Source organism: Atractosteus spatula, chromosome 13 (assembly GCF_055471065.1).
Source record: "Atractosteus spatula isolate fAtrSpa1 chromosome 13, fAtrSpa1.hap1, whole genome shotgun sequence".
Taxonomy (NCBI): domain Eukaryota; kingdom Metazoa; phylum Chordata; class Actinopteri; order Semionotiformes; family Lepisosteidae; genus Atractosteus; species Atractosteus spatula.
Genome location: NC_142718.1, coordinates 31,015,646 through 31,028,553, shown reverse-complemented (window position 1 = coordinate 31,028,553; position 12,908 = coordinate 31,015,646). Strand labels below are relative to the sequence as shown.

The following is a 12,908-nucleotide window of genomic DNA, read 5'->3' as shown; positions in this document are numbered from 1 at the left end:
AGTTCTGGTTCTTTGTTTGAAGTACTGTGCAGTGCCTCCATAAATCCATTGTGAAGTGAAGAAGGGTGTCTGGATAGTTTTAGAACTGATAATGGTTTATTATTTGAAATTCCATTTGTATCCATTTGAAAATATGATTAAAAGAAATGAATACAATATACACAGATGAACACATTATCCCGAACTCCACAGGGTCAAATACAAAGCATTTTACCTTCACTGTTTCTAGGAGTGTTTCTGCTTTGGGGTGAGAATTGCATTGCATACAGAATGGCTTACCACACTGTCTGAAGGTCTTCGGGGATTTGCAGGTGTTATTTTTTCATGTTGGTGCTGTTTTGTGCGTTCTGCAGTCTAAGTCTAATTAAGAGGGTTGGATGCAGTAATTGGTTCTCCATTGTGTTTTCTGGAACACTTCCTTTCTGCTGATATCTCCCAGGGCTTCAGGTTTGTACTTATGTTTATTGGTTGCCATTGTTCAACCTCTATTTATAAAGGAATTGTTAAGCAAAACCCCGAGTGTGGCAGCTTCAAGGTTAGAAAACCAAACACTGCCTGCAGCTGTGGTAATTCTCAATAGGTTTCCTGACTGACAATAGGTTTATTTACATGCTGGTCAGAGTCGCAAAGACTTTTGTTTTGTGCCGAGCTTGGGTTTTGTTTTATTTTATTAAAGGCGTGAAATTACATGTGTTTAGGGGTACAGTAATGCATTTAAAAAATAAGATGTGATTTGCCGATAGAGTTACAGAATATAAAATGATCTAAATACAAAAAGAGAAAAGAACTTCTTGGGTTCAAATGCTTCTTCATTTCCATGGTCTTTGCAGTTTGTGTGTGTTTTTTTTCTGGTTAGTGCTCAGTAATCAATCACCTTCTTTGGTGTCTGCTGTAGACTTTAGAATAAATAACCCCTTTTTATTTTCATTGGCAGCATAGATCACCGTATTTCTGAAGGACATAACGCTGGTTTATTACTGCCTCAGATTTCTATCACTTGTCCCCATATGTAGAAGTAAGCTTAACTTTACAAATGCTGACTAGTGATAGACTGAAGATGGGGGCGCTCTGTTTTTTTAGCTACCGATATATTTTTGTTTTTTTGTGTCTTTTCTGTAGGCTACGTCAGTGTGATCTCTGTTGGCCATTCTATGGTTAAAGTCTAGGTGTTAATCTGCTCAGTGCTTAGGAGTCAGCAGCCTTAGTGCTTTCCCATTCTTCTGTGCACAAAGGTGGAATATGGTCTGTTACTGAATGGAATGACAGTTTTCTCTTCATTTTATTTTTTGTTATGCTGATGTAGTTTGCAAATCAGTTTGCATAATCTAGCATATCAGAATGGGGGAACTTGTTAGTAACTAATGTCCTGCAATGTTTTTGTCTCTCTTCATTAATAAAGAACGCTGCATCTGATATTTGACCTGTGCCTTAGTTCTGTGCGTTTAAAGTTTTGTAACGCGTTTGTGTATTTCTACTGAGAGCATTAAAACTGTAGCATGCCATTAGTTCCAGTAATCATGTGTTGCATTTTTAATGCCTCTCAGTATATTTTTTGTGTGCCTGTTTGCTCCAGCCTGCAAATTAAAGCTGTATTTAATGCTTTGTGTTGAAGCTGTTTTCCTTATTTAAATGCAGCAACACATTCACACGCTTGTAGGAGGGATTGTCACTGTTTTGTATTAAAAGTTGTGGTTATCCCAACTGATCCCACTTGTGCACGATTGCACTTAGTTTTTAACTTCTGGTTCTTGGAATAAAAACTTTCTTCCATTGGTGTTTATGTTCTTGAAAACAGTGGCCAAAGAGTGGTGAAGCAATAAAAGAATAGTTCCTCTCAGGACCATACAGTTTTCAACCAATTGGACTGTAATTCTTGGAGCTAGCTGTCTTACTTGTCATCTATGTAATACATATGTTAAAAGATCTGAGCAGTAGAAAACCAATTTGTACAGCAATAGTATAGTATCTTTGAGCATTATTTATTTTTTGCTCCATGATATACACTGATATGGGGCTGTTTTGATTTAGGTTAATCATACATTATTAATGATTAAATCGTTAACATTTGTTTGCCTTATTATGGCTAATGGGGTATTGATTGGGCAAATTGTAACACCAGAGTAGCAGATATTACAGCTTGTTTATTTATATGTTTTAATTTTTTTATCTCAGAAGTGTGGCTGGAGAGTCTAAATGGATTTATAGAAATTTATTTTATGAAGGATTTATATGTTTTAGTGAAAAAATTGTAACTAAAATGGTGCAACAGAGTTGATAAGCTGACGACACCCGTATAACCAGACTCTGATGTTTTTGCTATACAACGAGCTGCCTTGTCGCCCTCCTTGTGGTTTTGGTTGTGCTGTGCAGCTGAAAGGGCAGCTGGCTCTGTGTCACAGTGACCGTGAGAGTTAGCCAAGCTACTGTCTCATCCCACATTTACATGCACAGGGGAAGCTGCAGACTGCAAAGCTGTTCTGTATCCATGCAGTGTTTACAACACTCGCTGTGCTGATTTCAGACTAACCTGCTGTTTATATACCCAAGGCCTGTAATGCTGCACAATACTGGGAGTGCTTTGATCCGATCAGAGTAGGCAACATTGCGTGTCAGAGTCTGAAACCTAGCATGTGGTGCATCTAGTGTTTCACTTTGACACCTGTTTGACACTCGGAACTGTATTATTCCTGTATGCCAGAAATAACATGGGCTTGAAGCTTAGTGATTTGGATTTATTAAGTGTTGAAATAAAGAATTACAGTATAAGATATAGAACAAAGTAGACCCTAATTATTTAATGAATATGCAAATAGTCTGTTCTGTGCAAGTGCAGTACGTATCAGGTTTAATCTGGTTAGTTGGTTATTTGTCAAAATGGAATTTAATTTAACTTCAGTTAGATTTTGTAGTGATTCCTTTCCATCTGAGAATATTCTGAGATGCAGGGTAAGTCAAGGAATTTGTATCCAGATTGCCAGGTTATGAATTCTGTTTATATTGGAAACTACCTGTTAATACTACTACTATAGAAAGCTGCAGCGCTGAAGTTCAGCAGTAATAGCAACATAGTCCCCAACAGTACACTGCTTGCGAGACAAGAAAGGCAACAGCTATAAAGGACAGACTTTAAAAATAAAGATTTTTTAAAATAAATTTTAACCTATCAGGGTATATTCGAAGTACTTTGAAAAATGGAGACTTTAAGGTATCGCATACAGTATTTGTGCACTATCAAATAAGAGAAATCTTGTGTAGGAAACAAAATGTGCCCTAGGGATAATTTGGAGCATAAAAAGAAATTGGAAAAACAAGAAGAGCTTCAGAACAGCAAAGCATTTTTTCATTCAGGGATTTCATTTTTTTTTTGTGTGGTACAAAAATGTTAATACTTTAAAATGAGCTCAGTATAAACAAAGAAATTAAATACCATTTAATCTTTTAATGCATTTCTAGATGGCAAATGTCCCTATGACAGAATACAAATTTGAATGATTCCACTCATACTTATCCTCATTTCCTTTTAATTTTAAACACATTTCTTGTAAGACTTAATGTGATCTGACTCGAAGCAAAAGATTTATACTGTATTATAATTGTGCACAGGCTGATTTGGAGAAGATAGCGGTTTTATTGAGTCCGCGCCGAGATGAGAGCAATCTTCATTGTAGCCAACTGATGTTGTCAGCGTGGTGCTTGACTGATGTGTATGAGCAGACTCTCTGCACGTACTTTCTACTTTATTTCTCCTGCTTTGCTAGCCCCCTCTCTCCCCCTCTCCTCATCCCTCCCTCCGTCTCTCTCATCCCCTTTCTCTCTCCTCGCCCCATCTCTCTCCCTCTCTTTCTCTCTCTCCGTCTCCCCCCCTCTCTCTTTCTGTAGCAATGTGGGAAGAGGGAGTGTGACTGTGCTGGGAGAACCATTGATTAATTCCTCTCAGGCAGCCCAGTGCAAACTGTATTCAGCCACACTGGAGCAGCTACACTACATTTCTGCATGTTCTTCTTCCGATCTCTCTTTTTTTTAATATCATTTTCTCAAACTAAAGGGTCCTCTCCTGTCTGGGAAGAAATGAAATCAGTCCTCTGCAGTTCATTTGCTGAATGTTAATGTTATGGACACTGTGATATCCGTGTATAGTAACTGCCAAGTCTAATTACAAGTTGAATACTGTCACAACGGCCATGGATTGAAGCAGCGGTGCAGAAGATTCATTTAGGTATCTTGATGAGCTTTTACTAGGTATTTGCCTGATGTTTACAAAGTGCTGTCTAGCCTCCTCGTCCTTGTAATGAAGGATATTTTAAAGTGTCTTGCATATTGATTGCTTCCATTCCTACCTCCCTGCCTCTTCTAAAGACTGTAAGTAGCTAAATCTCTTGTGTTTTCCTAGAGAAGGGAGGTGACCTCAGCAAACAGGTTGCCGGTATGCTGAGAGTGCTTTGGGTGATTAAACATTTATTTTTGCTCATTAAAGAGGAACAAGCTCTTTCAGCTTTAGTGAGAATGTGGTTGTACGAATGCTTTTCAGTGGAATTTTAAATTCAGCCTTCGCAACAATTAATGCCTTTCACAATGCATTGCCACTTCAAGGTTAAAAGAAAAAGTTAGGTAAATGCAGATTGATTGATTTCGGTCCCTGAAGCAGGTGAATGTGGATTGATTGATTTTAGTCCCTCCAATGAGAACCATTAAAAAAAAATGATGATTCATTTGCCAAAATACTGCTGTGTTCAAGTATCCCTTTGCTTTCTAGTAAGGTCAGTGAAGCATAGTCCACGTTTTTTGCTTCTTTTTTTTTTAAAGAATATTTCCTCATCTTGATTTTATTCTTAATTTGTTTCTTAAATCTCTTTTGCTGTCAGTTGTCTTAATGGTCTTGCTCACCTTACCACTCAGCGTATTTGTATTGCTAAGGGGAGAGCGTACCGTGAACACTGTGCAACACTCTGTATCGATGCCAGTTTGAATTAGAGCTGTGGATGGTTAATGCCTAGCAGGTGTGCGTTTGGGGGTGGGGGTGGGAAGTGTCTGTTCCACTCACCCGTACTGCCGCATATACCTGTCCAGACTGCCTTCATGGAAACTTCAGTAAAACTGTCTAGTCTTCTTCGTGCCTTTTTTTTCTTAACACTTGATTTGTCAGGTGTTTGTCCTTCCTCCTTCTTCCTACAGCAACAAGTTCAACAAAGCTGGAAGACCTGAGCTATCTTGATGAACAGCGTAACACTCCACTACGGACGTCCATTCGACTGCCCTGGCACAACACAGCAGGAGGCAGGGTACTGCAGGATACAAAAGGTACAGGGGTTGGCATCTCCGAATATTATTTTACATTATTGTGGATATTCTTGCTGTCTTTGCTAGTTTTTTTTTATGCAGAGTTCCTCTTGGAAGGCATGTGATTATTCACATTAATTCCCCACAAAAAGAGGGGCGGCTTGTTTATTTTGCTCATAGGAAATTCTTCAATGCATTCTGCTTTAGTGTTCCCACTGCCTCTTTATGCCTACAGAAAGTAAAACAAAGAATACTAATGCAGCAAATTGCTCAGTGGCTGTACTCCTCCTAGTAACATCATTCACAAATAGCATTGTAGGTAAGGATAAGAAGGTCACTGTCTTGCCCTCAGAAACACAAAGGTTAGCATATACAATGGGAAAGAGTGCAAAGTACAAACAAATGTGTTTGGCCCTCAATCAAAACAGAAGTACTGCATTTTAAAAAATGTAAACATCAAGAAGAGCAATTGCACACTCAATTTCTCCAGCTCAATTATGTCCGCAGGCACTGTCTACTGCAGTAGCTTAAATAATTTTCTTGCTTTTTCAGCCTCAAAAACATATTTAGCCTGGAGCAGATATTTATCATTTCTGGCTACCAGTTATCATTAATACAGCTGAGGACGGAGGACAGTGATTTTCCTTCCTGATTAAGTGTCTTGTCAAACTACGGAATTCATTTATTCCCCAAATAATCTTCGACGCAGTGAGAAGAGTAACATAAAGAAATTAAATTAGGTGAAATATTATTGTATTGAATTTGCCCAAACTTGGAATTAAGCTATTAAACTTTTTCAAGTGTTTTTTTTTCTGTTCGATTATTTTCTAGAAATGAATTCTTTCATTTTGGAGGAGGGTTTGGTCACTGTTGTATGAGACGCATATCCCAAAGATCGAAACCTGCTCCCAGTGGAGTCAAGTTCAGGTGTCTTGTAGCCCCAGGGCTCAGAATAATATGAACCTAAGTGCAAGAAAATTGTGACAAACTTAATTTAACTAGAGATATTTTTACTGATCCAGCAATTTAAGTTCATTTTCATTTACAGTCAGTCCTGCATTGGTTCCACCAATCCTGGTCCTGGTGACCTACACACCTGTGGGTTTTTATTCTACCCAACCTCAATTAGATAATCAAAGCCTTAATTGATCTAACTGTCTTTATTGGAATATTTGCATTTTGTTTGTAGTAACAAGTTTGGGATTTTATTTCCCTTGCAAAATACTACAGTTAAATCTTCAGCATGTTTCAGAGCTTGGAGAAAAAAAGTTCAGATCCTTCTTCTGCTCCTTCTGTCAATGAAGGGTTTGGTTGTGTAACTGAGAGCTCGGCTGAGACAAAAACCAGGGGCACCAGGACCAGGACTGGGGGCCCCTAGTTTAAAACAATGCAGTTTACATGCAAGCATCTTGAAGAAGGCACAAAAAGTGACAGTGCTTTAAATCCAACCAGCTCCTCGGACCCGTGGGGAGTAAAACCTTTTTTTCCACTCGTCCAACAGCCCGGTTTGCTCCCTACAAGCCAGCTGATATCATGCTCAAGCCTCTGCTCTTTGAAGTGCCAAGCATAACCACTGACTCGGTGTTCATCGGGAGGGACTGGCTCTTCCAGCTGATTGAGGACAACCTGAAGAAGGGCGACTCGAGCGAGAACAGAGGCGCGGTCATCGTGGGCAGCGTCGGCTTTGGAAAGACAGCCGTCATTTCCCGGCTGGTGGCGCTGAGCTGCCATGGAGGCCGAATGAGGCAAATCGCTTCCAACAGCCCCAGCGCGTCCCCGAAAAGTGAGATAATCCCAGTGTGTTGTTGGTCTTAGAACTCTAATGCAGCATTGACAATAGGATTAGAGTCTCATTGTGAAATAACTTTTAAACCTATTAATCCTCCAAAGGCCACATGTGACCCAATCGCCATGCGTTTTAACATTTATCATAAAGAATTCAGTGGTCTGTAGGGTGTAAATGGGGCCTACTGGAGCTACAGGAACGGCTTACAAAATGAGATTGAAATAATGTAGGCTGTCTTTGGAAATTCTGACTTGTTCGTAGGAGTTTTTAATGGAGTTTCAGAAGAAAAAATGCCAGATTGAAATTGCCGTGCATCCAAAACCAAGGTCTTTAATAGAAAGCGAATGCCTTAGAATGGCAGAGAACCTTCAGTGCTTTAGATACAAAGCTGCTTTGAAGGGATCATAAAAAGAGCCTTGGTTGCATTCAAGGCTTTCATTTTTGCGTCGGTTATTTTCCGGAGAAAGTGTCCCGTGGACTGAACTAAAACACAACATGCTGGAAAATTGAGTCCCTTCACATGTGAGATAGAGTTTCTGAGTGACAGGCACTGCACTTGAGTCTAAAAAAGCCAAGTAAAAGAATACTGCAAGAAAATAATTATTGTAAGCATTTTTTGTCAGGGTTAGATGTTCTGTAACTGTACAGCTCTGAATGTTTAAGAATTTGCAAGTCACAGTATAGTACTCACCTTTATATTAAGAATTTTCCTGCTCCCATGTCCTATAGACAGAACTGTGACCTAGAAAGATGTATGGACAACTCAGCCTAAGATGGTCTCTTATTGTGGACAGATAGTGAAATGGTTTACCTTTGTGTTTCTGCAGGTGGGGATGCCAGCGGTGATCTCCCGCTGAGTCAACCACCACAGCCCACTCCCCCACCCAGCGCGACCAACACCATGAGGAATGGGAGCTGCCCCGGCACCCCTGAGCTGCAGAGACGCAGGGAGGAGGCGGTGAAACACCTGGCGACAAAGGTACATCCCGTGACTGGTTATGCTGAACGTCATACCAGCCACATAGTCTTGAGCATTCACACCTCAGTGCTCCTCAGGTGTGCGGGTTCCATTCTAGAATTTGTGGAACCCTTCTTAAGGTCTCTCAAGAAATTGCAAAGCATGAGAAATGTATCGAGTCTTATCGATTCCAGTACTCACTTGTGTTTTTAATGGCTCTCGGTATGTATAACATGATGGCCATGTTTTAATGCCTCTCAGTATATGAGTATGTATGACGGACATAGATGTATACTCTATTTGTAAGTGATTGGAGATTGATGGTGAAGAACTTGGCTTTGACATAACAGTATTGATCCTTCTTCATGGCTGTTTGGAATATGTATATATTATAAATGATTTATTGTAAGTTAATTGGCTGTGGATTGCGTGTTTATACCATGATCATTCAGAAAGCTTTTTTTTCTTTTAATGAAAAATGCTTTGTTTCAGAATACTTTTCAGTTAAGTTACTGTGGGCTTTTACTTCTTGTCAACAGACTCTGTTGTCCCCTGAGGTTTGTGTCCTGTTCCTTTAATTAAGGGCTTAATCAACACCACATTACTTTCCTGTTAGGGGGATGTGCTTTGAGAGATGCTTGCTTGCTGTGATGTTCTCTGTAAATTGTTATATTTTAATAAATTGGCACAAATTTTTTTAGATAACATAGTATGAGATTTTGATGATGTGTGATCTTCACATATTGGTAGTCTACCATTGTTAAAAAATGTAGTCTAAATAAGTCCAGGAGAATTCAGAACTGTAGTTAGAGCTGTTTCTGTGGTTTTCTGTGTTCTCCCTGTTTACATGCAACTAGATTTTATTTACATTTAAGGCTTCTATGACCAGGTTGTGTATCAGTAGATGAAGGAGAACAGATTGTGCTCTTAACATTTTGGTATATTTAGAGTGGATAGCTGCTTTATTGACAGTAGAAAAGACAGGACTATAACTTTTTGTGCTATAATTGATCTAAAAGTTGTGAAATGTTCAGCTTTTAAAACCTGAGTTTAAAGGGTAAGTCTCTTTTTTTGAGCTTCAGTAGCTTAAATAGAACATAAAAACAGGCTTTTGGCTAGCTTATTATGTGCTATCTGATATCTTATGTGCTGTTCTCACTGAAAGAAGTAAATGATGTATGAGACAGATCTGTCCTGAGGACTCAGCTATGTGTTGCCAAGGGAACATGTTAGGAGGGTGGTCAGAGCTGCCTCAGGTACAGCAAATTGCCAAAATCAGTGTTGTGGCCCAAAGCAGTGACTATCGCAGATATCGGCTACCTTCTCAAAATCAAGTTTTTTCATAGCACATATGTACATTCTGTGACAGTGTTTATATTTTAAGCAGTGTATTGAAATTCTTGATAGATGTTTATTCATGTATTTGTTTATGTTCTTATTTAATTAAATTTTACTCTAATTTCTAAACTTTAAGGGACATACTTATTGGGATTTTTTATGCATGTTATCTTCCTAGCTTCAGAGAGATTTTTAAAATAAAATCATATTGGAACTATTAAGCTAGCATATTGGTCCCTTTTACATTTAAATTCATTTCAGCTATCAGCTGGGTTCTGTTTTGTGCTTTCGCAGTTTACATCTTTGCCTTCTAAATGTTCCATTTGAGCAATTTTCCTACTCACAGCTACTTAATTAACTGTCTGTCATTTAGCAACTCATTTTATGCTTTAGAGTTCTACTGCTTAAAAAAACTGCTCACTATCACCTCTTATGTAAGGGAATCAGTTATTCTGAATTCTGTAAAGCACATTAGGTTCTGAATAGTGTATTGACAAAAACCCAAACAAAAAGAACTGTCACTGATAATAAAGAATTCTGACTCAAAAGGCATAAAACCATGAAAGAAAATAAACAACAGTCATGTAAATGTGGAAAATGGTTTCTGTCCTGTGACACCGACAATTATATACATAGATACATGCATAGATCTAATGTTGTTTTAAGGAAATAGAGCTTTTGTCTGTTTTACTAGTGTAAATGTTTTTGTTTCTTTTTTTTATTTCAGGAATGTTGCTAGACTTTCTTATGGAATGTGTTTTAAATAACTGCTAAAACCTTTACAGAAAACATGCTTGATTTTAATACACTAGGATGCCTGCTAAATGCTCACCGATAACTATCCCCAAAAATTGAGAAGTGCAGTGGAACTGCTGTTTAGCAGTACATGCCATGTATTCAAGACATTGCCTTTTTGAAAGCAGATTGGATATTTACTTAACAGCGCATAGAGTATTTCTCTTGCCAATTATCCCGTAAACTTTTAATTCTATGTTTTAGTTTTTAATGGCATGGTACAAAGGTTTGATTTGTCCCTGGAGTATTGTCTCAGTATGCACAGGGTTTACAGATTTATGGTTTACGTAATAGTTTATGGAAATAGATGAGCACTGCCAGTTGAACTAGAAAAGAAAATCACAAAACTAGATACCTTTCTACTTTTACAATCACCAGATGTGGATCTCTGAAAACATCTAAGGTATTTTTGGTTCAACTAACAAGCACAGCTACATTTACAAGCTTATCCTAGTGTTGGCTTCTAATCCACACCTTGCAGGTTAACACCAGCCGTCCATACAGGTTTAGTGCTTGAATAACCTGCCAATCAGCAGATGTCTGCCTTAATGCATAGCCCAAATACTTTCCCTTTGATGAAATAGCTGTCTGATTATTTCATATTCCCTTGTGAAATCATCCCTCAGCGATTTAGTGAGGCTACATCTGTGAAGCGAAGTGTTTCACTATTAAAATCAATTCGTCCAGGTTACCACGAAGCAACTCCAAAGACACGCTGGAAAGATTTTGGAATTTAATTTTGCGTTTTCAAATTCTGAAGCGTTTAAACAGAACATTGGACAATCCCATACATCCAGATTCAAATGCAGCTGCGTAATTGTACAAATTAAATTCTTTATAAAGAAACTTAGCACTAAACGATGGTGATTTCAGCCTTCTGGCTTTTGTTTAAACCTAGATTTTCATCCATGCAGGTAGTTGCATTCTAGATTCCTTTTGGTGCCAGAGTCTTGGTACAGTTATGATTTGAAGGGTTAAAATGAAATGGAGTGAGATTAATCTCAGGAAGGAGAACTGTTGTGGTCTGCCTGGCAGTGCAGTTCAAGTTACTTTATCACCTTAATGGTGTAAGACCTTCCTGAATGTCTGTACTACTATAGGCTGGATTGATACCATCAGCTTGCACAGCATTGGTGAAGTCTGTATCTGTCTCAATTGGGTCAGAAAGTGTACCCTCGGGTGGAAAGCAATTCTGTTCTATTAACCCCATCTGTCACATGGAAAGTAGCGGACTCCTTTAAAAAAGAAAAAGAAAAAAGCATTGACAATGCATCATCTGAAATTTCTGTGCATCCAAAGCACATGCCTAAAGGATTGTCCAGCTTCCTGTGATATACTTACACATCTCCCCTTTTAGTTTTTTGAGAGAAAGTACTTTATAGTACCAAGGCAAAATACCTAACATTATTACTTAGTTACAGGACTAATTATTATAGAATTCCAGTTTATCTAATACAATCAGGGCATTTGGGGATCTCATCCAAGTTTGATAGATTTGTTTCAAAGATTTCCTCAGAGAACTGTCTGTGAGCAAATTGTGGGAATCCTTTCATTATTATTTTAACAATTATTGTTTTAACCATTTTAAAATGTTTTAAACTTTGTTTTAACATTTTAAGCGTGGCGCTCTTGATGTGGGCTCTTTCTAAAAGGCACAGCTCGAAATGCGGACAGAGGCACCTGATTCCCCTTTACGGAGTGAATCTGTGTCAGCTCCTCCAGGCAGTCTGTAATTAGGACAGAGATAATACAAACTCTCCAGGGCTCACTTCTACCTCGCAAGGGCAGCTAATGTTCCAAGCAGGTTCGACATCCTAGTTTTCGAGAGAAGTTCCACTTGAGATTTTTTAGAAAAATACATTTTCTTCCCTAGTGTTTTGTTTCTGTTTAACTTCCTCATTTTGAAAAGCAAATGGTTAAACACGCCAGCAACCATATCACTCTGCAACTCACAACTGGCAGCCCACTGAAGCTAAGCTGGTGTGAACCTGGTCAGTACCTGGATGGGCGCTCACCCTGCGGTCTATGTGGGTCCTAATACCCCAATATAGTGACGGGGACGCTTTACTGTAAACAGGCACCATCCTTCGGATGTGATGTACTGTAAAACCGAGGTCCTGACTCTCTGTGGTCATTAAAAATCCCAGGGTGCGTCTCGAAAAGAGTAGCGGTATAACCCCAGCGTCCTGGCTGAATTTCCCATTGGCCATTACCAATCATGGCCTCCTAAAAATCCCCATCTATGAATTGGCTTCATCACTCTGTTCTCCTCCCCACTGATAGCTGATGTGTGGTGAGCGTTCTGGCGCACTCTGGCTGCCATCGCATCATCCAGGTGGATGCTGCACATTGGTGGTGGTGGAGGGGAGTCCCCATTACCTGTAAAGCGCTTTGAGTGGAGTGTCCAGAAGAGTGCTACTGTATATAAGTGTAAGCAAGAGGATGAAAGAAAGCATTGATATTAAGTTTATGAGTTATTTACTTGATAAAGTCAAATAGTAAAATATGTACTCCTGGTGAGCTCGGGATATGGTACTCGAGAGTTAATTTTTTTTTCTTATAGGGTGTAAATTGTATCTGTGGGGAAGGTTTTTAAAGTATAACATAATATAAAACTGTTAACTGATGTCTAAGGTAAAATGGGTAGGATCCAATCCAATACAAATCCTGTTCTTCAGAGACTAAGTTGTTCAGACTTTTATTGCAGTCCTTTATTTATGGAGGGCTGCTGAATTGAGAACATTACTTTTTCCT

At 38.9% G+C, this 12,908-nt stretch overlaps 1 protein-coding gene across 12 annotated transcripts in view; it reads left to right on the top strand.

Annotated features, from left to right (window-relative positions):
* Positions 1 to 12,908, top strand: part of tanc1a (tetratricopeptide repeat, ankyrin repeat and coiled-coil containing 1a) — a 155,277-nt gene that overhangs the window by 103,324 nt on the left and 39,045 nt on the right. For all 12 annotated transcript variants that reach the window (XM_088930220.1, XM_088930217.1, XM_088930215.1 and 9 more), the window contains 3 exons: positions 5,173 to 5,298; positions 6,779 to 7,060; positions 7,891 to 8,042. In XM_088930220.1, the coding sequence (XP_088786346.1) occupies positions 5,173 to 5,298; positions 6,779 to 7,060; positions 7,891 to 8,042 (560 nt within the window). The remainder of the gene's footprint in view (positions 1 to 5,172; positions 5,299 to 6,778; positions 7,061 to 7,890; positions 8,043 to 12,908) is intronic.